Here is a 25,863-nt window from a genome sequence, read left to right on the forward strand (position 1 = left end):
GGGACCCGCAGCGGCCTCGGTGCGTCCCCAGGGAGGGGATGGGGGGCACTGCGAGCACCCAGGACCCCGCCGGGGAGGGGGGAACCCCAGGCCAGCCCCACTTTCCCTCCTGCTGTGCCGTGGGTGTCACTGCAGACCGCGATCTGCGCTCAGGAAGCGGCGGGGAAGTGACAACTGCGCTCCCTGCGACAGCGAGGAACGCCCGCGGCATCCCCCTCCCTCTGCCGCCCCTTCCACCCTCATGCTCCTGCTCCTGTTTGAGTTGTTCCTCCGGGCAACGGATGGGAAAGAGCGGCTTTTCTTTGCCCCTCTATCCTTGACTTTCTTTCCTTTCCACTTTTGGAGGGGAAAAAAAATCCGTTTCAAGGAAGAGCAAATGTGATCGCTCGCAGAGCTCCAAGTTCCCCTAAAATCGTATTTTTCTCTTTGTTCGCTGGGTGTAGTTGTCCACAAAACTCAGTCCCTGGAGATGATCCCTGCAAGAGACTCGTCCCACAGGACTTGCACGTGGCTTTTCCTACCCTTATCCCTGGGGAAACATCATCTTCACTGGGACAAGTGCCTGTTAACATTCCCTGGGATTTCCCGGGCAGTCACGGCATGATAATTTGTTTGCAGAAAGGGAAACTCTGGGAATGCCAGACTTTTTTCTCTGCTGCCTTTTTTTTTTTTTCCCATTTGCTCTTCTTGCTGCAAAGTGGGCGATTTCTACCTGTGGTAAAAGCAGTTGGGATCCAATCCTCTGTTAGCTCTGTTAGTCTGAGGGGAGAGCATCCCCAGCCCTGAAAGGTGTAACCATTCCTCCCAGTGCCAGCAGAACTGGGAGAAGCTGGAGAACTGGCTTACATGTGGCTTTGGCACAACATTCTCCCATTTGTTGTGCTTTAAGATTTATCCTGACGTTCCTTTCTGTTTTCCCAGGCACTGCCCTGTGACATCTGGGATTTTTGGAGATGAGGAAAGGCTCTGTAAGAAAAGCACCGGGCACAAAACCAGCTCCTCAGACACCACGTGCCATGTCCCCTGTCAGCTCAGGTACCCGCTCCCCGTCTCCCCTTGGCCAGCAGACACCTCCAGCTGCTCCCAAAAGCCTGGAGCAGGTGTGCCAGCAACGGGACATTCCAGCAGAGAACGTGGGACCTGCTTTGAAGTTTCAGAAAGGTTTGTATGATGGACAGCTGCTGGTGGAAAAGTGCAAGCCACGTTCTGGGAGTTGTGTGGATAAGGATGTAAGGTCTGTTGGAAAGAAGCCTGAAAAACTTGCTTTCATCTTTTTTTTTTTTTTGGAACTCAAACGAGGGAATGAGAATAACGAGACTTTTAGTCCTCCCTGTAAATGGTTCTGATGTGCTGGTTCTCCTCATCCAGTAGTGAGGGAGGGGATGATTTTCAATGTTTTACCAATATTGAGACTGAAATTCAAGACTAATATAAAAATCACCAGTTCTTTTCACTGCTAAAGGTGGTTCCTGTGCTTAATTTCAGGTGAAAATGGTGTTACCTCAGGAGTTAAGTACATCACTGAGCCCCTAATAAAGGCTCTGTCCAAACAGCAAAACTTGGCATGTATAAGCTCATTGAATCTTTCTTCCCCAAAAGATGGGGACAAAAAGTTTAAGGTAAGGTTTTTGACATTAAACCAAGCTTAAAGTTGATTTTGATTTATTTTTCAGCAAAGGTTTATTTTAAGTGGATGTGAACAACATATCCTGTTAGCTTAGTTCTGCAAACAGCTTCTGTTAAAAAAAAAAAGGCAAAAAGAAAAACACCTGATTAATTAGAGTGATGTCTAAAACACCATTAATTTGTGTGATTTTTTTAGCTTTTGGATTGTGCTGGTTTGGGTTTGGTTTTTTGGGGGTGTGGTTTTTAATGGGACATTCTCTTTCATGTAAATGAGACTGGTCCATTGTAAACTTAAAATCCAGTTTTTCTCTTCCAGCACTATGCAAGTCTGTACCTAAAGTGAGGTTTTAGAACCCAACAGTGGAACTGTGGTTAATTAAATGTTAGAACACTTGGTATTTGTAGGGAACAGGTGATTGGTAAAACAGAAATCTGCTTTTCCTTTAAAAAAAACCCACAACCCTGCAATGCTCAGGGATTCATTTCCTGTTCTTCAGTTCATAGAAAATCTGGAAAACTGCTCTCAGCTGGAGACACTGAATCTTAGCAACAACCAGATCGAGAAGATGGAGAAGTTGGACAAACTGCTGAAGTTACGGGAGCTCAACTTGTCCTGCAACAGGATCAGGTGGGAGGAAAACTGGGCAGGTCTGGGGAGCCCAGGGCCAGGGAAGCTGAGGTTGTGTCCCTGCCTGAGTGCCCTCCAAAGTGCATTTCCCTGGTGAGATCTTCTTAAAAAGCCCAAACTCTTCGGTGCTGGAAGCATAAATAGCTCTGGGAAGTGCTGTCAGTGCTAGGGTTAAACTTGTTTTCCTTGGAAACCGAGCCAGAAGTGCAGGTTTCCAGACCCCACAGTGCGAGAACCCAATTAAATGCCTTCAAAATTTAATTAAGCTTTTACTGCTTGTTAGTCCAGGTAACATAATAAGTCTCCTTTTAGGAGAGGAAGCTGAATGGGCTTGATCAGGCAGGCAGGAAAACCACTGAACTGCTTTTGAACTGCTTGGAGAGGCTGGGGTCTTGTTTGGGTGGGTTAAAAGTGTTGAAGGGTGATGGTTCATGCCCCAGCAAATGACTTTTTGTTGCTTTTAATGCTTCTCTCAGTGAAACGTGATCTTTGCTGTGATGAAACCCACTTTGCAGCACAGGAGCTGCAGTTTCAGTGGAGAAGTTAAGGATAGGAAGTGTGTAAACACAGGTTTCCTCACGTGGCATTCACACAACTTCCTCCCTCAGCAGGAATTGAGAAGGGCAGAGGAGCTTTGAGCTACTGCTCTGTGTTTGTGTACAGCTGGTGTATATTCAATAAATAATATTTGCAAGAGCACATTCTGCTGTTCTGTGTAACAATAATCACATCTTTAGAGAAATGCCTGAATGGTTTCCTCAATATTTACTGTTTTAATAAAACACTGACAAATGTAGCTCTTCATGCTGTCAGTTCACAGTTGATCCTTCTTTGTATGGGAAAAAAAAAGCAAACACTAAAACTTGTTTATTTGGGTTCATCTTTCTCCCATAAGGTTCTCAGGAGAAAAAGAACTAAGAAATAATCTAGATATGTAAAAGTAAAGATTTTGCCACAGACACAGAAAGTCATGCTGGGATTTTTGATCTTACTTTAGTACTTGTAAGTGAGCTAGGTGTAATTTAATTTGAAGCTGTGAGTCCATGGCAGTGAATAACTGTTCTTCCTGATCTCCTGGTTAATTATGTGAGGCAGACTTTGCTGCAGCTTGCCTGGAAATGTGCTGTGGTTCTTGCTAAGCTATCTTTTTATTCTCTTTTGCAGCAAAATCGAGGGTCTAGAACATCTGCAGAACCTCCAGAAGCTGAACCTGGCAGGGAATGAGATCGAGCACATCCCCGTGTGGGTGGGGAAGAAGCTGCGATCCCTCCGTGTCCTCAACCTGACCCACAACAAGCTGTCATCAGTGAGTGAGGGGAGGCACCAGGCTTTGCTCAGGAGCCTTTCAGGAGGGACCTGATGGATCCACCCTGCTTGGCTCACTCTGAAAAATTGCTGAGTGTATTTCCTTTTGATCAGAAAAACTCCTTTTGAGCCAGGTTTTGAAGACACAAACCTGTGTGATGCTGTTTGGGAAATGGGAGTTTTTGGAAGGTTATCCATATCCATATCCACTTGGTGTCTGGAATTTCCAAGACCAGACTTCATTAAATTTGCCCTCTTTCCATTTTTTTGACAGAAGAAGCCATCTGATTTTAGGCAGTGGCTTTAGTCAGAGGACTGTGTGTTTGGGTAGGGTTTTAGAGATTACTCTGTAGCATAAACACTAAAATAGATCCTTGGATACAAACTTAAGACATTCTGCATAATCAGAAATTCCCTCAGGGGGGTTTAACTGTTCTTGGAAGGATATCTAATCAGTGTTCCTTTTCTCTTTGCTTTAGCTCCATGACATAGCTAAACTAAAGCCTCTCCAAGACCTGACATCTCTGTTCCTTGCTGATAATCCCGTTGGAAATTTGCCTCACTGCTGCCTGTACACCATCTTCCACCTGAGAGCTCTGGAGAGCCTGGATGGGCAGCCAGTGACAAATCACGACAGGCAGGAAGCTCTGGAGAGGTTTAATTTAGGTAAAAGCCTGTTAAATCTAAAGGGAGTGACACCAAAACTGAAGTTTAGGAGGGCAAGACTTTTCTATTTGAACGTTTCTGTCATTCTGGTTTGCAGAGGAGATTGAAAAATTAGAGAGAGAGTTGGAAAACACAGTAAAGGAGATGGAGAACCTCAAACTGACCCAGTCCAAGGTGCTGGAGCAGCTTCACCATCAAGATGAGGTCAACAAATCACTGAAAGAAAAGACTTTGCAACAGAAACAAAGCTTTGAAGACCTCCAAAGGGACCTGGGCACCAAAAATGAGCTGGTAAGGTCATCACCTGCACTAAGCAAATAGTTGCACACAGAGTTGGCAGTGTGAGGGTTCAGATGGCTGGAGATTCATGTTGAAAACTGGAACAAACCTTGGGGACTTCAGCTCTCTAAAGGGTGGTTGTTTACCCGTGGTTCTGCAACATTCTTTCTGTACAAAGAGAAAGTATATTGAACCAGCAGTCAGCATCACTCCTGCCATTTATGGTAACCTGTTTGCTTGTGTCTGGTAATTGTTTATTTTTGTTTAAAATTTGGTCAATTGGTGAAAGGTTAAGTGTCCTCTGGCTGCTAAAGTGCTGATGCACTGAAATATTCTGCTCTCACCTGCTGCTGCAACGAGGGAAAAAGTTAATACTTCTCCAAAACCAAGATGTGTATTGAGTTGTATGTCAGTAATAGCCCCTGATTGTTATTTTGGGTGTTGTCCACTGGTTTAGTTGTATTTTATTCACATCATTCTAAAATCTTGTCTTTGAATATCTTTCATTGGTAGCTGTGAAATGCAAGGCGAGTCCTGTTGGCTTGAGAGTGATGGGAACTTAATGGATGGATTTTACCTTGTTAGACTTGTCCTCTAAACCTTCCCCCTCCAGGCTGTTGATAGTTCACACTTTAGAGCAGTTCATTCTCTGAACACACCCCACTAACCAGCAATCTGTTCCTGAAGTGGAATTTTGAGTATAATGAGATTTAGCAGTGAATTCTTTGCAACTTGAGCCCGCTGTTCCCCTCGGGGTGACGACTGTGCTTGCCTCTCTCTCCTCCTTCAGCTGGTGTGGTGCTTTGTGCCAGCCCCCTTTCTGCAGAGCCTTTGTTCCTCACTGAAGGTACCCCCCCTGTGCTCCTGCTTGCATGGATATTTGATTTTTAGGCTGTATTTGCACTTTCACTGAAGTAGCAACATTGCTATGAGGTGTTCACTGTGGGTTTGGATCCAATTTTCTTGATTTATTTTTTTTTCTCTGAAACACAGTTAATTTTTGCATGGCATTTTATCAGGTTTTACAATCTTTCTTGAAGCCTTTCCTGTTCTTATCTTTTCCTCCATTAGTCCTGCTTTCCACTGTCTGTTGGAATTGTGCTGCATGTTCTCCCTCAGGTATTCAGTGTGAAAAGTTGATTTAAAATGAAATCACATGATGGACCTTTATGTAAAAATAGCATTAAGACCTATAAAGTTAAGCTAAAATAAAATTCATAGACTTGTACATTTGACAGCTGAGATATTTTGTTTCTTTCACAGGCCATGAGTGTTAATAATTCCTGTGCCCACTGGTAGCAATAAATACATTTGTTATTTGACCTGGATGTTGCTGAAGGATCACAACCAAATTAGTTTTTTTAATCCAAAATTAGTAACAGCTTTCTTTCCAAACCTTTGATACACATAAACCTCCAAGGCCTTTCATGTGATCCTTTGTGTTGTGTTAATTGTGGGGCTTTTAGTCATCATTGTAGCTCCTAATGAAGCTGCACTTTGTGATGTTCTTGATGCAAAGCCCTGTGTGATGTGAGCTGTGGCTGTGAACTGTGAGCTGTGAGCTGTGAACTGTGAGCTGTGTTTCCCAGCTGTGAGCTGTGCCCTGCTCTCTGCAGAGCTGCAGTGTGAGTGGTGATGACACTTGAGTAAATGCAGCTGACTGTTCCCTGCTCCCTCAGCTGAAGCAGAAGACAGTGGAGCTCACCAGAGCCTGCCAGAAGCAGTATGAGCTGGAGCAGGAGCTGGCCTTTTACAAGATCGATGCCAAATTCGAGCCCTTGAATTATTTTCCATCAGAGGTAATCATTTGGAAAGAGTGGATCTTGTCCTTGCTGTTTCTCTTGATTTTCAACTTGGAAAATGAAGTTTTTCTGTCCTTCTCATAGCTAGGGCTTAATTAAAAGTTACTAGCTACAAAATATAAACATTTCATTTTAGAGTCATGGGTTATAAGTTTTCAGCTAAGCAGTGAGTGACATTTAATGTGCTAAATATCAGTGTACACATCTAGGTGTGTATTTTAGCTGAGTCCATCAGCAAACATTTCATTCTTAGTAACCAAACAAATGACAGGCCCTTCTTCTGGATTAACTTGGGAGGACTTTCTACTTGGAGCCTGAGTTAGGTGGTATTAAATTGAACAGAAAAAGCACAGACATCCTCTCTCCTGGTAGAGCCCACCCCCTATTTCAAACCTGCAAACAAATATGCAGATGGCTGAATGAAAGCAGACTCACCAGAAACGTGCAGCTCAGTAATTATTAACTATAATTAATTTACGTCTGAGTAAAATTTAAGTGCAACGATGGAATGGGCTAAGTCTAATCTAAGCAAATCTAAGATCCTAAGATAAAGTTCTTCCAGTTAAATATCCACTTGCATCACACCTCTGCAACAAACTGGTCACACCCCACCTGGGTCAGTTGTTTTTAATTCTGTTATAAAATAACAATATTCAAGGCCAAGCACGTGGGGTGTCATTATTCTCCTTTCAAATTGGTTTGAGAGTTGGTTAAGAGAGTTAAATGTCCATTAGGAATTACCTGCAGCCCCATTTCTGAGGTAAAGACAAGTTGCTTCCCTGGTTGCAGGAGGTGGAAGTGGCTGATGTGCCTGGGGAGAGCCCTTACATCGGCAAGGCCAGGTACAAGAGGAACATGTTTGTCAGGGAAGGCTTCATCGCTGCCAGGGCCCAGCAGCTGCACCTGGGCCAAGTGCAGAGAGCTGGAGATGAATTCTGGAGGAAAACCCAGCTGGAACTGCATCTCCAAACCCTGGATGGACTACTGGAGAGGAAAGAAAAGAAGATTAATTCAGGTAGAATCTTATTTTTTTATCAAACAAAATTAATATATATATATATATATCTCAATGTGGTTCATTCCACTGACAAAAAAAGTGCTGTCATTTCTCAACACTGTGCTTGCGTTTGGGGTCAAAGCTCTTATTTTATGGCTGTTATTTTACTATAACTCCACATGAAAGGATTGCAGCTTGTTGAAAGCACAAAGCTAGGCAGGCTTCGTATTTGATGCATTAATTTAGCTGTGTAAGACTCGTTACAAGAACTTCAGACATATTTTTGAGAGACCAAAATGTGTTTGGCTGTGATTATCACTGCCTTAAAAAAATGCTGATTTTTCTGGTGACAGAAACTAAACTGTGTATCAATGTCAAACACAAGATTATCATGTATCCTGTGGCACTGTGGGGGGTTTTTTTGTCTGCAGCACAGAGAAGGTTGGAAGAGCTGCAAAGTGCAATTGGAGATGCAGAACAAAGAGTTTGGAAAGTTACAAAGGAACTGCAACAACTGGAGGCTGCTCTGGATCAGAAAAAAGTAAGTTGTTCCACAAGTGGCAGAGGAAAGTGTTTGAAGAACTGCTGATCTAGAAAATACAGCTTTTTCTCCTCACTCTTTTAAAGGGACACTGTACAGGTATAAACTCATTTGTCACACCTCAGAAAAGTCTGAGAGGCTTTAGAGAGCTTGTTTATAAACAAGCTGGCAGACCTGTGGGGCAATTAACGGCATCTAAACATGTTCCATGTGCTGCTGCTGCTGATTGACTTTGGAGGAACCTGCTGTGTAGGTTTAGCTGTGCAGTTAACAGGCAATGCAGCTATTTTCAGTCTTTGAACTTGCCTTAAAATCAATGAGCAGGATCTTTAGTGAAGTGTTAAATATGTTCTTGATCAGCTGTGTATTCCCAGTTAAACCCACTCAACCCCCTCCAGATATCCCAGGCCAACAGAGCAGCGATTGAACAGCAGCTGAGCGAGAAGATACAACTCCTGCAGGAGCTCCGGGGGGAAACCTTAGACCTGGAAAAGCAAATTGAGAAACAGAGAAGGGAAATAGGGAAAAAACAGAAAGAGCTTGAAGACCTGCAGAGTTCTCTTGCTTCTGTAAATCCCGAGGACCCAAGACACGTGAGTAAAACCAAAATCTTCTGGTGGCCTTTCTGTGTCGGTGCTGAGAATCACCAAGGTCTCAGAGGTGCCATCCTCCAGGGCTGGGGCACAGCTGGGTGTGCCAAGGAGGGCTCGAGCTTCATTTTCTGATCCTCAGGCAGGCAGGACTTCTGATTTCTGGGTTCTTAACTGCATTCAGGAACAGCACGTGCCTATGGAAATTCTAAACTAACCCGAAATTTAATTAGCTTTTAAAAGCTGATCTCCACCGACAGCGTTTCGGGCCAGCTCGATGCTTCTGAGTAAACAAGGGCACAATTGTTACACTTTTTAAAATAAGAGACAAAAAAAGAGCGCTTTAAAACTTTTTTTCCTGCTTTGCTGGGTGGCTGAAGGGCCGGGGAGGCTCCCGGGGCATGGCAGGAGCGAGCCCGGCCCTTCCCGCGGCCGCCCCTCGCTTCGAATCACAACACAGGAAGCGCTGCCGGGACCAACGGCCGGGAACGGGAACGGGAGAGGGAGCGGGGACGGGAACCGGAGCGGGGACGGGAACCGGAGCTCCGGCCCCGCTCCCGAGGAGCGGCCGTGGCACAGCCCCCCATCCCCCGGCTCTCCCTCCAAATGAAGCCCAGCTCGGGGTGGGGCGCTCGCCAAGTGGCATCCCGGGCAGGAAGGACAAAGGCAAAGCTGTGAGTGTTTGCGCTCCTTGTTTTTGAACATCCTTTTTGTTTTGCTGACGTTCAGCAGCGGCGGCGGCTCGGTTTGGGTTTTCCTCGGTGCTGTTTCGCTTCTGAAAGCCGAGCGGCGGGTGGTTTGTTTGGAGCGAGGTGGTGACAAGTTGAATCGCGCTGCTGTGGATGTGAAAGTTAACTTCCGGTTTAACATGTTCAAAATGCGAGAAAATACGGGGTTTGCTTTTGTTATGGAAGCAACTTTCGAAGTTTTGGTTGGGTTTTGGTTTCTGTTTTCTCCTGAGGGCTTGCGTTTAAATTTTGTACCGCTGGCTCGCTTTGTTCTTTTTGAGGAGTAACAAAAAGGTGCTGTTTGTCGTGACAGTGTAATTGTGTATTTGCCCGAGCTTCTGGCATTTGAGTCGTTTCTGAGCAACTTCAGAGCAGTGAGAAACAGCACTTTATTCTGTTGATAACCACGTTTTGTATACAGCTGAAACAATCAGCTAATTCATACTAAATGCATCGAGTCCTGGCCAAAGCCCGTGTGTCTCCCAGAAATGTTTTAATAAAATAACGAATATTCTGCTTTAAGTAAATCTCAGCTCTAAAGTTGGCCTGACCTGCTGGTTGTTCAGAGTTATTTTCCTTGGAGTGCTGACCTGACATGTTCTAAAGCATCATCTGCTCCCAAGGCAGTGCAGGACGACAGGATTAAAGGTTCTGGAAGAAATCATGTTTGTTCTTGACTGAGAGAGGAAATGGCAGAACAAAAAAATGGAAAGGCAGGACGAAAGATAGCAGCCATGAGGGATGAGTTATAAATGCAGGCTTTATCCATTGTGCCTGGGCAAGGGGGAGACTCCAAACAATGCTGCTGGTCACAGATTGCTGCTTATCTGGGCTTCTTTGTGGGGCAGGAGGGAGGGAAAATAAAACCCCAAGCACCACAATGTGCTGGGCTTGTGACTGCTGTTGCTGATAGAACTGAGACAAAACCCCGAGTTTTTTTAAATCTCTGCTGATGTTGCCCTGCTTTACCTTTCCAACTGTTCCCTGCCAGGCTCACATGAAAGCTCAGAGAGCAGGAAAAGAGCAGCAGGTGGATATGATGACCAAACAGTGCCAACAGCTGGAGAGCCGCCTGGATGAGATGCTGGCCAGGATTGCCAAGGAGACGGAGGAAATCAAGGACTTGGAGCAGCAGCTCACCGATGGTAAATGGTCATTTTTAATTCCAGCCTTTCTTTGGGAAAACGTGGCAGTTGAGGGTTCAGTTCTGCTCATCTTTGTGCAAATGGAATGTGGAGGAAAATGTTGAAAAACTCTTCTTAGCTGATGTGAAAGGACACTGTGTGTGTTCACCTCACTTGTACAGCCTTGGGGAAGGTCATTTGGAAGGCTTTTTCCTTGTTTTTATTTCCCTTAAGGCAAGGGAGAAGGTTTGGAAGCTGACTGGAAGTCAGTGAAGATGAAGAAAGCAGCCTTTCTGTTTGTTTCATAAATAAAAGTGACTTCTTGACAATCTGATGTTTGTTTTGCATCTCTGCAGGTCAGATAGCAACGAATGAAGCCCTGAAAAGGGACTTGGAAAGCATCATCACTGGACTGCAGGAATACCTGCAGAGTGTCAAGTGCCAGGCCAAACAGGCCAATGAGGAGTGCAAGAAGTTGCAGAAGGACAAAGAATCTCTGCTAGAAAGATTGGCAGATCTAGAGGAGGATAAAAACAACCTGGAAATGGTTGCCATGGATGCAGAAAATATGAGAAAAGTAAGGCTTAATACCTTTCTACCCAAATTCAGATGTCTGAGAGTAAACTTGAAAAAAAACCCACAAAAGATGTGGACTAGGGAAGCACAAGTGCCTTGGCCTTGTAACATCAGTTAGATGTGGCCACACACCTTGAGAATAGAATCTGGCCTTTAAAACCAGTTGCCAGAGACTTACAGTAAATAGGAACTTCATGGAAGATGCCTCAGAAATGCAGGTTTGACCCTTGAGGCATCATCACTGCAAAGGTGACCCCGTGGGGAATGGGACACCGGGCAGGGATGTGTTACCAGCTCGGAGCTGTCCTGGCAGCTGTGACTTAGAGCTGCCTTGGCACCCTGAGGAGTTCTGTGTCAGCCTGAACTCCAGGGACACATCACTTTGTCACTCTGTCACCTCACCCTTCTAACCTGAGCGTGGATTTCTGAGCAGCATCACTGATTGACCCGACCTTAAACACTAAACCCTTCAAGCTGGAATTTTTAGTGAGTTCCTGGGTTAAAGGGGAACTTAAGAGTACAGTGTGCTCCTAAGCAATCCTGGCAGTCTGTACATCCTCCTAAAATGGCTCTGAACTTGCAGGAGATTGCAGTGCTGGAGAGAGCCCTGCAGGAGCAGCGGGAAGTCAATGATTCTCTCCGGGAGGCCCAAGGCAGGGTCAGTGCCTACGAGGCCGAGCTGGAAGCCCAGCTGAGAGACAGAGATGCTGAAGCCAAGCAGCAAAAGGAAGAATTTGAAAGGCTGAAACAACTCAGCCAGGTAAGAACAGAGCTCTGGTGCTGCCACAGGGGTTCCCTGTGGGATGAGGGAGGACCAAACTTCCCTCCCTCCCACATCTCCAACTGTTGGTTCGGTTGTGCCCCCCAGATGGAAGGTGGCACCACTTTGGGATTTACAGCTTTGCTTCGGTCCAGATGGTTTGGTTGGGGTTGTTTTTGTGGGATTTATTTTTAGGAGGTGTTGTCATCCTGTTGCTGTTCTAGGAAAGGCATCTGTTGTGTGTTTAGTGACAGGTTGGGGTGGGGAGTGGGGGTATTGATCTGCAGGTTTTCTGTGGTTGTAGATGGAACTGTCAGCCCTGCAAGCTGAACTTGAAAAAGAAAGGCAGCTGTTAGAGAATGCTCTGAGCAAAGCACAGCTGGCAGAAGAGAAGGAACAACAAAATTACAAGCTCCTCTCTCAGTTCAAACAACTGCAGGTGAAGTATTTGTTGTATTAATAATTTAAGCTTTTATCGTTTGTGGATTTGTTTACTTAACATTTGTGTGGATTTTTTTGGTCCTTTTTTTTTTTTAGGGAGACAACAATCTCCTGAAAGAACAGCTGAAAGATCTCCAGAAGCAGCTAAACCATGCAGTTGGGAACTTAATTCACCCTGAGGAAGTCTTGGCTTGTGTAGATGAACTCAGGCAGATGCTGCAGTCAGGGGCTGGGGAGATGAAGTGAGTAGAACAAAAGTACAAACACTGGCAGATGTGGGCATGGGAAAGGGGTCCTGACTGTTCCTCTGGGCTGGGCACTGGGGAGGCCACACCTCACAAGGGACAGGACGAGGGGAAACACCCTCAAGCTGTGCCAGGGAACATTTGGATTGGATATTTGGGGACATTTTCCTCACTGAAAGGGTTGTCAAGCCTTGGAACAGCTGCCCAGGGCAGAAGGAATGCACATTGTATGTCTTAAACTTACACTGTTGTCTCAGGCTTCATTATCTCAGTTTTGGGCATCACAACTTCCAGTTGGTATTTTCTGTCTCTCAGGTGCCCAAATTCAGCTGATGCTGTGGGGAGGAGCCTGGCAGATCTGCAGAGGGAACTGAGGGACATCCTTGCTGATGCTGAGAGGGAAAAAGAGAAAGCATGGGCTAAACAGAGACAACTGCAGGAAGAAATGGTGTCCCAGCAGGAAAAGCTGGAAGAATTACAGGAGAAATATAGACAGGCAAGTAGCAAACAACTAAAGCAGCAGTGTTTCAGCTTAGTCCAAAAAAATATAACTTGCAGCTGAAGGATGAAGTTTCATTACAGAGGAGGCTTTGCTACACTTTGTGTTTCATGTAACAGTGGAGTCTGATTTTATTTCTTATTAGCATTCTGATTTTTGCCTGATTATTTGGTGAATTAGAATTTAAACTCAATAATAATTTTAATTAAATTAGAAAAAAAATGAAAGTATTTCTGGCTACTCATTCTACCTTATTTCACTTACAGGTTAAAGCTGAAAACAGGCAGAACAAGAACAAGGTGCATCAGTTAGAGAATGAAATCCAGCATTTACATGAGAAAATAAAGAGCATGGAGGAGATTCAGGGCCTTGCTGACCAGCAGCTCCAGGAGGCAGATGAAGAGAAAGAAGCTATTCTTGCTCAACTGGAGGATTTAGAGAAGAGGGTAAGGATGAGGGAGGGCAGGTCCATGCACTCTGCTCAGAAAAGAAGACTCAGAAACTTCTGAATTATTTTGCTTTCTAAGATAAACCAGCTACAGGCAGGAACACAAAGGTTAAATGGAACATCTTTCTTTTCCTTAAATTGTGTGGTTTATTCTTGCTTTTCAAACACACCATTTTCCTGCTTTCAGAAGAAAATAGAAGATACCAGGGCACAGCTGCAGGTGGTGAGCCTGGATAAGGAGCTGCAGGAGCTGCAGAGAGCCATCGTCACCTCGGACAAGTTGGCAGCCACAGAGCTCTCCCTGGCTAAAAACCAGCTCAGGGCTCTCCGGGGCACCGTGCTCAGGATCAGCCAGGAGAGGGCTGAGGTAAATCAGCAGCATCATTGACTGCTGGGTGGTGCCATCAGCACAATCATTAACTGTTGGGTGGTGCCATCACAGTGGGAACGGTCCTGGGGTCCTTTCAATCAGCCTCAGAGCTTTCCTCTGCACTGTCCTGCTGCTCAGGAGCTCTTCAGGGTTTGAACTGCAGAGCCTGAATGAGTAGATTTGGGTCTGGCCAGGTGTTCCTGCTGTGTGATGGAAGGTGAGAGAGAGGCAAATTAAACCTCTTATTGAGTGAAAGCCAAGCAATAAATAATACATTGTTCTGTGAGAGAGGAAAGCAAAGAAAGGACTGTGGAAATTTGTACTTGCCCAAACTGGGAACCATTTTTGGCTACAAACTGGCACCTCCTGTGGGCAGAGTTAAAGGAGAAACATTGTCTTGAATTGAACTGGCCATGAACTCTGCCAGTTCCTGCAGTGCCAGAACAGCTGCTGATGCTTCCTGTTGCTCAGCTTTTCCCATTGACACATCTGCCAGCCTTTGGAGTGTTCCTGCACGCTCAAGCTCTGCTCAAACTCTCCCTGCAGGAGCTGCAGGAGGCTGAGGAGTTCTGTGCTGAGGCAGCTCGTGCTGCCCAGGACCTGGCCAGGGCAGAAGCAGAAATAGAACTGCTACAACAGCTCCTCAAAGAGAAGGAAGAGCAAGTAGGTGTTTGTTCCTGTCAGATTGCACCGTGTTTTGGGGGGAAATACTTCACAGTGACCTTCTAGAACGTCACATTTAGAGGTTCTTGCCCTGCCCTTTTTTCCCCCCAAGTTTTCCCAAGTCAGGATGCTCTTCCCTCCCCCCTGCCCAGGAACAAACTCCTTGACTGAGCAGAGTGAGTGACTCTCAAGGAAAACCATTCCCCCCATGGTTGTGGCTGAGCCTCTGTCTCGTGAGGGAGTGGGAAAAACAATCCTGTTCCCTCAGAGTGGTGCCTGTGCTGAGTGGGAATGTTCACAGGGGTGGATCAGGAATGTCCAAAAAGTGGATCAGGAATGTCCAAGAAGTTTTAACACGATCTAATTTAAGCTTGGAGGGCTTTGCCTTGATTTAAACTCCTTATTTCCAACAGTTCCAGCGTGAGATGGACAAAGCTGGAGAGAAGGCTGTGCCATCAAGCCCTCAGAAGGTTGGAAATGGAAAAATTAAATGAAGTTATGGAGCAGCAAAAAGCAGAAATCGAGCGTTTAAGATGTTTGTTGGATAATATTGGGACAGGTAATTCGCTTTTCTCTCCACTTCTTGCAGACAGGCAGGGACAAAGGAGACAACTATTCCAAATTTCTTGTTGTTTGAGCTGAGAATCTGGAGATTAAGGTGTTCAGAACACCTTCCTGTACAGCTCTGCAGAGGACATGTGTCAATTTTCATTAATTTGTATTAACAGCACTTTTTACAGCTGTTTAGAAAACAGGTTGTGCTGTGAATTTAATTTATGCTGCTCTAGAACTCTGTCAGAGATCTGTGTGAGGAAAATGAGCAGCAGTTCTGGATCTGACCTTGTATTTCTACAGTCCTAAAGTGCCAAACCTGCCAGGGCCAGTGTGTGACCATGTCCCCAAATACAGCATTTAGTTTTAATCTTGTTTCAGATCGGGATAATAACCATAATAAAGCTGAATGGCAGTGTTTGCTTCATTATTTGCGTGCCTCTAAACCTGTGATTAATTTACAGTTAACAAAGATGAAGTTGACAACTTGCAGGGTGAAATTGCAGCCCTCAGGAAGGTGCTCTCCCACCACAGTGATCGTGTCAGCAGTGCAGCAGATCCCTGGAGAAGAAGAGGCTGCTGGTATTACCTGCCAGCATCACAGGTCAGCAATAAAAACCCTGCTGTGGATTAATTTTTTAAAACTCATGGAGAAAGCCATTTGGTGTGGGGAAAATGCACTGTAAACTTCCTGGCTTTGGGAGAAACCAAAGAACAAAGATTGGCTGCCATGTCAGAGAAATACTGGAACAAAACACACCCAGATGTTCCCTGGGAAAGGCCATTGCTGGGTGGAATTGGAATTCATGCACATCACATTTGGAGACAGCTCTTCCAAGGGCAGGGCTGCAAATTCAGTTAGGCAGAGGTTAAAATGCCTTGTTACAGACAGGGCATTTAGTGGAAAGGAGCATTTGTCTGAATTTAAGAGAAATGTTGTTAAAATATATTTAGTGGTCCTTTCTTTTTTAAAGCAACGTCATGTTTGGAAATGAGGCAGCAGAGTGTGTGCAGCCTGCTCCTGAAAAATCACTGGAATGTCTACAACAAATGCTTTATTCTCCAGGATTTGTCAGTTCTAGATTAACACACCCTGTATTTTTATTTGTTTTTTTTTTTTAGGTTTCAACTCCAGCTTCCCAGAGCACAAAGGACTCTGGAGTGTGTTTGGGGTGCTCTGGCTCATCCCCACCCAGGAGAGGGGGTGCCCAGGACAGGCCACGTGGGAGGGAAGACTTGCCCAGCCAAGGAGGGTGTTGGGTTTATTCCCCAGCCAGAAGTGGGTTGTCCAGAGCAGATGGTGGCACAGGTGAGTCAGTGCCACAGCCTCAGGGTGCTGAGGAGCACACACTGAAGATGGACTTGCTTAGGGCTCACAGGGAATGTTTGGATGTGCATGAGGGAATGTAAATGCTTTTTACTGTTGATTTTTTTAGCCAGTTTCAGCAAAAATTCTTACGTTTTTGTACCTTGGAAAATTTAAAATACGTGAAGACTACTGAGAAAATGATTTAAAGTAACCTGTGGTTTGGGTTTTGTTTTTGTTGGTTTGTTTTTTTGTTTTTTTAGGTAAAGATAGGAGAGCAAAAGAAGATGGTGAAGGAAACGCAGGAACTCCTCTTCCAGAAGACCCTCCCTTCGTCCCACCTCCTGGCACAGTGATTTACACTGCCCTCCCAGATGGTGCCCCTGCACCCCAGGGAACTGGGGTTTGTGGCCCCCCTCCTGCAGCCCCCAGTGGAGCTGCAGTTGCTCCTGGATCCATCATCCCCGGCCCTCCTCCCCTGGGAGCCCCAATTGTTTACAGCCCTCTGCTTCCCCTGGGAGTGCTCCACTGCAACGTGCCCGACCACCACGAGCTGGTGAGAACCAGGGGGGGAAAAACTGCCTGACAGATGGATCAGATAAAACAATCCCCGTGCTGGGAAGGTTCTGGATCTGCTCCTGGGTGTCAGGAGGACGAAGCAGAACAGGGGGGTTCATTTCCTGGCTGTGTTCCCCGTGTGTGTTTGTGCAGGAGAGCCAAGTGTCGAGGCTGGAAGACACCGTGTGCTACCTGAGGTCTCGGAAATACAGGGAGAGCTGCTGGGGGGCAGCTGAGCACAAACACAAGAGGGAGGTGGAGAAACTGCTCCAAAATGTTGAAGAGCTGGAGCACGACAGGGCAGAGCTGCAGGGGGAGGTGGCCGAGCTGCGGCGAGCGGCGCAGCGGCAGAGCAGGCGCAGGTGAGGGGAGAGGGGGGAGCGCTCTGGGGGTCAGCAGCTGGGAGTGCCTGAACTCTTTTCCAGTGAAAGGCAGTCTGGGTTCATTTACAGCTCCAGAACTCCAAGAGCCTCCAGACCTTTGGTGGTTTTATATTTTAATTCCGTGGGTTTTCCTCTCAGGGACTTCATTGACGGCTACACCGACACCCTGCTGGCAGAGCTGCAGCTGGAAAGGTCTCTGAGGCACCAGCAGGACGTGGCAGAGGAGGTTGGGTGTGTGGAGAAGACCCTGCTGAAGCGCAGAGCTGAGCTCAGGGAGGCAGACAGGCTCCTCTCCGAGGCTCAGGTGGAGCTGGAGAGCACCAGGGGCAAGGTGAGAGAGCCACAACTGAGGGCAGGGGAGTTTGGGTGTTGCACTGGTTGCTTTAAGCAGAGGATTTTTGGTTGTCCAAGCAGTTCATTTTCACTTGGATAACCTTGAAACCTCTTAAAATGCTTCTGTATGAAAACAAGTCGTGGGATAACCTGTGCTAAAAGGAAATGTTTTAGTCCCTGCCAAAGAGGAGGGAGGTTTCCTGCTCTGGACAAGACAAAAGATTCTGCTTTGTGGTAGAGAGAGAGAAGGCTCAGGTGGAACATTCAGGCCAGGAGGTCACTGTCCAACAGCTGACTGCAGGATGTGAATGTGGAAATCCTAAAATGGGATGGACTGTCTCAGTTTTTCACTTTTCCTCTAGACTAAAGAGACTCTTCAGAAGTACAATCGTGCCAAGCAGCACCTGTCCTGCACCGAGGCAGAGGCCAAGGAGCTGGAGCAGAGGGCTCAGGGAATGGCCACTGAACTTGGGAAAGCTGCTCAGCAGCTCAGGTACGGTGTCCTGGGGGCTCTGTGTCACATGGCCACGAGGAGGAGGAGGATTAAATGCTTTCCAGTGTCAGGGCAGTGCTTTTGGAGAGGGAGAACTGGGAAAATGTTAATATAAAAAGAGCAAAATCCCTCTTTTTTTTTTTTTTTAGGTTATTACAGACAGATACAAGGCATTTGGAACAGCAGAAGAGGGAACAAGAAGGTATTTTGAAGGAAATCAACAAAATGGTGGCTGCGAGAGACTCTGAGTTCCAGTCGTTGAACCAGAAGATAGAAATGCTCTCTGAAAGGTGAGGGTTGGAATTTACCATAAACTGTATTAGATTAAATCAAGAACTCCTCCTCCAATAAGTTACTGCCTCACATAATTCTCACTTCTTCTGACTCCTGTTTTTATCCTCCCTGCCAGTCTCCAGAAGCTTCAGGGAGATGTTAGAGTGGCAGAAGGCAACGAGGACCATCACCTGCAGATCATCAGAGAAGCAGAGAGCCTTGTCCAGGGCAAGAAAACTGAACTGGAAACGCTGAAAGATCAGGTAAAACTTGGCTTCCTGACCCTGGGCTGCCAGTTTTATTGTTCTGATGGACCTGAAGGGCTGAGAAGAGTCTTAAGTCGCTTGTTCTTGTTCATGTGTGAAGCTGCAAACCCCAAATCCTGCAGCTGGTTCTTCCTTTGCCCCTGTGCTCTGCAGATTTGTGCTCAGCAGCAGGAGCTGCTGTTCCTGGAGCAGCAGGTGAAGCAGAGGACAGAAGAGCTGCATGTCCTGCAGGACTGCATTGCCCTGAGGAAAGGGGACCTCAAGGAAGCCCTCAGGGATGGAGAGACAGAAGCACACGAGAAACTGCGCCAGATAAGAGTGAGTTGTGTCCAAATCCCTTCCCAGCTCGTTACAGAGAAAGAACTGGAGCATCCAAAACATTCCAGGAAGTTCCCACAACGTCAGTTTTGCTTTCCACCACCTCCCCAAACCCACTGAAAATGGGGTTATGAACAATAAACAGGCAAGTTTATGGGGTGGTGTGACTAAAAGCTTGGTCCAGATGCAGAGCTGAGGACTCCCCAGTCCCAGGGGTTCTGACACAATTGGTCCCCTGAGAATTAAATGACAATAAATATCAGTCTCTCAATGACTTCCTGTTGCTGAGAGGAGCAGCTGCTGAAGCAAGCAGTGTGTGCCCAGCCCCATTCACACTGAAAGGGTCCTGCACTTCCTTTCTGAAATAAAAACAAACTATAAGCTTAATTATATTTTGTGGTTTGGGTTTTTTTTTTTAATGGGGGCTTCCTGCCTGGCTTTGTTTTAATGGCTGTTATTCACTGCAATGACAGTGTTATGGAAAACCTTTACAGAATTACTGTAAATAATCAACAAGCAAGGCTTTAACCTAAACATTCTGTATTTTTGTTTGTTTGTTAAGCAGTACAACGGAATTAAATGGAGCAGAATGTTGATGACAGGCTTAAATGATGTCATAAATATTTAGGCCTTCCATTTGAAGGACTGGAAATAATGGCATGCCTTGTAACACTGCTATACTTCCACAGGAAATAAAAGCAATTTTGGAAGAGCTTAATGCTGAGAGGAAAGAACTGGATGCCCAGCTGAGTGAGAAAAGAGCCCAGCTTGCATTCCTGAGCAAGGATATCAGACAGGAGGAGGAAAACCTTCAAGGAATCCTTGGGCAGATCACCAAGCACAAGATGGGTATGGCCCTGCATTTTGGGTTGGAAAGAAATGCCCAGAGCTCTTAGTTGTGCATCACCTCAATCTTCTCACCCTGATCCACCAACCTTTATTTGTTTCCCTCTCCAGAACTGAAACACGTGCTGGAAGTGCTGGAGCTTGAGAAGAACGAGCTGGAAGGTTTGAAAGTGCAGCACGAGCAGAAGCTCAGCGAGCTGGAGAAGACTCAGGTGGCACTTCTGGAGGTGAGGGTTGCTCCTGGAGCTGAGGCAGGGGCTGGGAGGGGTTCTGTGGTTCTGGTAAGCTCTGGGTAACAGAGTCCTGATGCTTTTAAATCAATCAGTTCCTAATCTGATTGCAGCTTATCACAGAAAAGCCTTAAGGCTGCTTAGAAATAATGGGATTTTTTGGGGCATGGAGGAAGAAGGGACTGTTGGATGATGGATGCAGTTTTCTTAGCATGAGCTTCCAGAGGCTTTTTACCTGGATTCTCTTTGTGTCCTCACCTGCAAAGGGGGAGTTTCATTTCCATCACAACCTTCATCACAAACATCCTCCCTTTGGAGCTGCTGGGGGGCGTTAATACCCCTTCTTCTGGATCATAGAACCAAAAACCCAAAAAAAAAGGTTTTTCTTTGCAGGAGAAGCTAAAACTGGAGGACATGCAGAGGTTGTTTCAGTGCCAGCAGGGGGAGGTGGAGTGGCAGGAACAGCTCCTCCAGAAGGACCGGCACGAGAACGAACAACTCGTTTCCCAAATGAGGACCCTGCAGAGCGACCTGGAGGCCTTGGCTAAGGAGAAGGAAAAGCTGGAGGAGGAATCCTGGAGCCTGGAGAGGAGGCTGTCACACACCAGAAGGTGGAGGGGATATTTTCTTCCTGCAAAGTGCTTTGAATGCCTGTTTATTGGAATTAAAAAATAACAGGTGGAACTTGGGGGTGCCCCGTTCTACAGAACGTGCAGCTCCTTCTGCCCTGGGGAGGTTTTGTTTTATCTGTAGAGAAAACACTCAGCAGTGGAGCTGGTGAAGCCAACAGCATTTGTTACATCCTGGCACTGCCACGAGAAATGGGAGGAAAAGTCAACTGTTGAGTCTTGGAACGGGACATTTGTCTTGCTCTGAGTGCTGGGGCCACGCCCCTTGGGCTGAGAGGGTTGCACTGACCTTTTTCAGGATTTTCAATAAACCAGGAATATCTATTCCCACTTTACAGAGACTTAACTGCTGCTGAAGAGAGCAGCAGAACTGCACTGTCCAATGCAGAAAAAATGGAGCTGAAGGTTAAGAACCTGCAGCAGGAGGTGGAGCTGCTGAGCAAGCAGAAGAACTCACTGAGTGGAGAGATTGTTGCTGTCCAGGAGGATCTGCAAGGTGAGGATCAGTTTTGGGATTTAAGCTGTAACACATTTCAAGAGAAGTTGTGTTAAAAGGCACACTTTAACTGAGGTGTCTGGGGTTAAACATCCACCATGCTCAGATGTCTCCAGGCAGGAAGTGTTTGACATGTCAAAAAGATGGAAATTTTAAAAACTATTTCTTATTGTTCATTCTTCACTCGAGAGAGAATTTCTGCCTGCAGGGATTTCAAACTTGCTGATTGACAGACTCTCGTTGCCAAATATTTTTTCCTAGGCAAAAAGGAAGAACTAGAAACAGTGAAAGGGGAACTGAGGGGCTCCAGGGAGCAGCTCCAAGCAGTGGAACAGGTTGGTTTTAGTGACCCTCCCATTCACTGCCCCAGGGTGAGGGGGTTGAGGCCCAGCAGGGTGACCAGGCTTGGTGGGTCCTGTTCCCTCTCACACCACCCTTGTGGCCAGGGAGCTGCTCCTCTTTCCAGCCCCTCCTGCCTCTTCCTGCTGCAGGATCTGAAGAACAGCACCAGGCAGCAGGAGGAGCTGCTGAGGGAGCAGGCAGCCCTCAAGGGACACATCCAGGAGTGCCTGAGGAAGCGGAAGGAGCACCAGGAGAGGCAGAAGAAGAGGGAGAACCAATTGCAGCAGCTGCAGAAAAAGATTGGAGAGAAGGAAACAGAACTGGCCCGACAGGAAGAGGTAACAAACCCCCTGACTTTGCCCTCACTTCCCCTGAGCTGAAAATGCAGCCAAAAATGGGGGGGATGAATTTACAACCAAGCCTGGCTTGGCTTGGAAGGGACTTTAAAGCTCATCCAGTCCTTTCCAACTGATGCTGCTTTAGCTCCTGCAATGTTTCTTAGAGGTGGGTTTTGTTCTCCTTGGTGTTCAGGCTCTGAGTGGGTTTTTTTTCTGGCAGGTTCTTCATCACCTCAAGCAAAGTTCAGAGCATGAAGGGAAAAAGCTGGAAGAGTGTACAGCTAAAGGGAAAGATGAGAAAATCCTCCTGGAAAAGGAACTTGCAGAGCAGCACAAGAAACTGGAGCAGACAGTAGCAAAAGTCAGGCTGGCAGAAGAAAACCTTTGGAAGCTGGAAAAGGAGGAGTCCAGATGTGCAGCTCTGGAAGAGACTGTCAGAAAAAGCAGTAAGTCATTGGCCAGGTTCACTGTTGCCATCTCTGGGGTCTGGGTCCCAGTGAAACCAAGAAATATTTCTGTTCATCTCACTCGGTTTCTTGGTGTTTGGAACGTGTCTGGTGTGTGTGGAGTCCACCAGGAGGGTTCAGGTTCTGCTAACCAGGACTGGCTTTTAAACATGTTCATTGCAGAGCAGCAGCTCTTGGAAAGAGAATCCCAGTTACAGCAAACACACAGGGAAATGCAGAGTCTTCAGGAAGAGCTGCAGGTCTCCAGGTCTGAGCTAAAGCAGCTCCAGGAGCAGATGGTGGCAGAGAGGAGAGAGGCAGAAAACCAAATCTTGAGTCTGAAAGAAACCCAGAAAATGCAAAGGATGGAGCTTGAAAGAAAACTGCAGGTAAGTCCTGGCTGGGGAGGGGGTGAGAGAAGGTTTGGGGGGGTCATTTTAAACAGCAAAATGATAGAACACCCATTTTTGTGTAGGAGGAACAAAACCCCCAGGCCAGACACAACTCGAGGCCACCAAGCTCTGGTATTTCCAGGCTGTGCTGCAGAAAACCTGAGTTACTCCTGTTTAACCCTGTTCCTGCCTTTTAACTTGAAGAACTGATGTGGGTTCTCTCAGTTCATGTTTCCTGCATTTTGCCAGGACCAAAGGCAGGAGAACACCTGTTTGCAGAGCGATGTGGCAGTGGCTGAGCAGGTGGCCCTCAGGAACCGCCAGCGGGCCAAGGGCCTCGGGAAGGACCTGGGGCAGATCCAGCAGCACTGCAGGGACCTCCAGACCCAGGTGGGTTTGAGGGCTGGGCACTTCCACACAAATCCATTGGTTTTGGGTTTGGATCTCCTGTCTGCTCTGTCACAATTACAAATCCCCCTCCTTGGCATCACTTGTGTGATTGATGCAAATCACTGTCACCAACGTTCAGGGCTCCTCAGGGAGCATTTACAACCTGGCAGTGCCAGCCTGGGCCAGCTTCTGCTTTTGACACTCACTTTGAATTCAAAGTGATCCCACCTTTAATAAATCCTTTATAAATTGCTTCCAAGCCCTTTAAAAACAGAGTCCTGCAGAGAATGTTGTTGGCAGCTGGAAATTATTCAGGAAGGCCCTGCAAGGTCCGAGTGTGGCAGGTTTAAGTTACCAAGTTGTGTCCTGGATTTCCTGTTCCCATCCCAGGGGTTTGCCTGGCAGAGTTCATGTAGGAACTGCAGCTGGGCAGAGGTTTTGGGGTTTCTCACTGCACTGGTCCAGGTGTCACCCTTCCCAAAGCAGCCCCTCTGCACAGATGATGTGTTTGTAAGCCCAGGGTTCTGTGCTGCAGGTCAAAACCCTGGAGGAGAGACAGAGGGAAATGGAGAGTGCAGCAACACTGCTTAACCTGGAGGTTGAAGATGAAATTAGGACGGGGTTTAAATCTGCCAACTCCTCCTCTCTGTACCCGCTGGAGGATCTGGAAACATCCTCGGAGGCGAAGGGCAGCCCTTGGTGTGACTCGGGGGCCTCGGAGCCCTTCACTGCAGCTGAGGGACAGCTCCTCTCCCTGGGAGACAAGTGGAACATTTCCAGCATCTTCCTAATGGTAAAACTTTGGGGGAGCAGCTCCTGGTGCTGCCAGTGTGGGGTCCCTGTCCCTGCTGTGCTCAGGCTGTCTCTGTTTCCCCAGGACGAGCAGTGGAGGGGGGAGGCGCTCCGGGAGCAGCTCCAGCAGCACGAGGACCGGCTCAAGGTGCCACATCTGTGCCTGTCACACCAGCACAGCCTCTGCCAAACACCCCCCCAAACACCCCCCAAACACCCCCAAACACCTCCCAAACACCCCCCAAACACCTCCCAAACACCCCCCCCAAACACCCCCCCAAACACCCAGAGGGTTGGGATCCTCCCCCAGCTCTGGAGGGACCAGGGAGAGGAGCTTCGAGTGGGGTGAGTAGAACAGTAAAAGCCTGGCAATGCAGGCTGGAGCACGATGAGTGATTCTAATTAGCATTTAACTGGATTTGAGAGTATTCCAACAGGATTCCCTCACTGCTGTCACACTGTGGCAAATCAGCAAGGTGACAGATGAGTTCAGGGCCACCCCTGATCCCCTCAAGTACAGATGAGGGGGGGTTCAGTTAGAACATGGCAAAGACCATCAAAACAGAGCCTGTTTCAAACCAATCCCTTAACCCCCTGCTCGTGGTGTGAGACATCCCAGCCCTTAGGGCTTGGCTTTACCTTTCCAAAGGGGTGGGCAGTGGCCCTGCCCGGTGTAACAGCCCTGTCCTGCAGGCCCAGCTGTGGCAGTCCCTGGCCCAGCAGGCCGAGGTGCTGCTGCAGGGGAAGCAGCAAACGGCCGGGAGCCTGCACAGCCTGCAGAGACAGCTGGATGAGCTGCACGAGCTGCTCAGCAGCTCCACCTCAGACTCGCTGCTGCTGGCCAAGAGCTCCAGCCTGGCATCTCTGCACAGCACTCTGAATTCAACCAGGACTCAGGTAACGTGCTGCTGGCACAGGAGTTGTGTTTGTTTTGGGGGGTTCTGAAGGGGGGTGATCACACCCTGCACGCTCTGGCAGTACCTGATGTGTTTGGAAAGGCTGAGCCTTGCTTTGAGTGGTTTGGGCTTTTTTTGCTTTTTTTTTTTAAATCTTTTGTTCTCTAAAATCTAATTTTATCTTGTTTTTACAAAGTTTAATGTCTCTGCTAATTGAAGACATTAATTACTCAGACTTTCCTGCTTTTCCCAGGCCTCTCTGCCAGGCCTTGCCGGGGTCCCCAGCAGGCCGGGAAGCGTCTCGGGGTCTCCCACGACACGATCCTGCTCCCAGGGAATCTCTCGGTGAAGCCAGAGGTGAGACACGACATGAGCCTGGTTCCAGCCTCCCCGAGAGCCTGGAATGCCACGGGACACAGCTGGGGGTTCCCAGCCCACTGACCTGGTGTGTCCTGGGTTAGGGGGTGTTCTGGGCAGGAGCTGCTGAGGGAGCTCAGCTGGGACTGAGGGACCAAGTTAAACATTAAACTTTGCCATCCTTGGGCTTTCAGGGACACATTTTTGGCTGAGGAACTGTCCAGCCCGCTGGGTGAAGCTCTGGTAGGGCTGGTTCCACAGCAGCCCCCGGGACACAGAAGTGTTCTTTTGTACCAGCTGAAGGTAAAATTGGTACTTGAAAAGTGGCTTCACCTCAGCAGAGCTCAGAGCACCTCCCAGCTCGGACCTGCAGCTGCCACCTCTGAAATCTTCTCCTACCTCACTGTGTGAGCCAAAAGGCCTCTGCCCCCAGAGCTGCTGCAGGGCCTGCACTGTGCTGTGAAGGTTTTGTACAACTGAAGAACAGGTTTATGTATATGTTGGGTTTTTTTTAAAAAATAACTATTTTAAATGAGTATTTAAATGTGCCCAAAACCACCTCCTATTGAAGTGCTCAGCTCTCAGCCAATTTTGACTTTACAGAAACCCTGTTACAAGGCTGGAGTTTGGCCCTTGACCTGTTGCCAAATGTGTGGAGGTTTTAAATGCAATTATTTTTTTGAGTACTTCCTTCAAATAAACTTTTGTGATCGCTGCTTTGACGGGGGGGTGGTTGTGGGTTCTTTTCCCCAAAGCTGCTCTCCAGGCCCCTGCCCTTGCCCTGTGGTGCTGGGGCAGCTCCCACTGCAGAAATGTGTCCAGTTTTGGCATCTGTGGCCTTGGAACTCCTGCTGGGGCTGAGCTCTCAGCAACCCCTCGCTCTCCAGAGGCTTTGTGGATATGGGCAATGGCTTCAGAAACAAAATTCCAAGCAACTTA

General features: G+C 47.3%; 1 protein-coding gene across 1 annotated transcript; it reads left to right on the top strand.

The window, feature by feature from the left end:
• On the top strand, positions 1 to 25,646 carry CNTRL (centriolin). Its single transcript, XM_050320306.1, is given in 46 exon segments — positions 1 to 19; positions 922 to 1,161; positions 1,486 to 1,619; positions 2,124 to 2,254; positions 3,419 to 3,560; positions 4,039 to 4,225; positions 4,323 to 4,516; positions 5,295 to 5,351; positions 6,184 to 6,303; positions 7,096 to 7,321; positions 7,735 to 7,844; positions 8,243 to 8,437; positions 10,154 to 10,307; positions 10,643 to 10,863; positions 11,446 to 11,622; positions 11,927 to 12,061; positions 12,160 to 12,305; positions 12,624 to 12,804; positions 13,074 to 13,253; positions 13,443 to 13,622; positions 14,172 to 14,288; positions 14,702 to 14,758; positions 14,760 to 14,847; positions 15,305 to 15,444; positions 15,963 to 16,149; positions 16,410 to 16,702; positions 16,858 to 17,066; positions 17,226 to 17,418; positions 17,783 to 17,913; positions 18,063 to 18,203; positions 18,323 to 18,449; positions 18,606 to 18,770; positions 19,460 to 19,619; positions 19,728 to 19,843; positions 20,240 to 20,457; positions 20,814 to 20,971; positions 21,233 to 21,306; positions 21,463 to 21,651; positions 21,872 to 22,097; positions 22,281 to 22,486; positions 22,739 to 22,879; positions 23,415 to 23,672; positions 23,757 to 23,819; positions 24,365 to 24,568; positions 24,821 to 24,924; positions 25,119 to 25,646. Coding segments are annotated over 44 exon segments (7,035 nt in total). The 5' UTR covers positions 1 to 19; positions 922 to 953; the 3' UTR covers positions 24,917 to 24,924; positions 25,119 to 25,646.
• Positions 25,647 to 25,863: the final 217 nt, after the last annotated feature.

Source organism: Myiozetetes cayanensis, unplaced genomic scaffold, assembly GCF_022539395.1.
Source record: "Myiozetetes cayanensis isolate MyiCay16 unplaced genomic scaffold, myiCay2020 scf23, whole genome shotgun sequence".
Classification (NCBI taxonomy): Eukaryota; Metazoa; Chordata; class Aves; order Passeriformes; family Tyrannidae; genus Myiozetetes; species Myiozetetes cayanensis.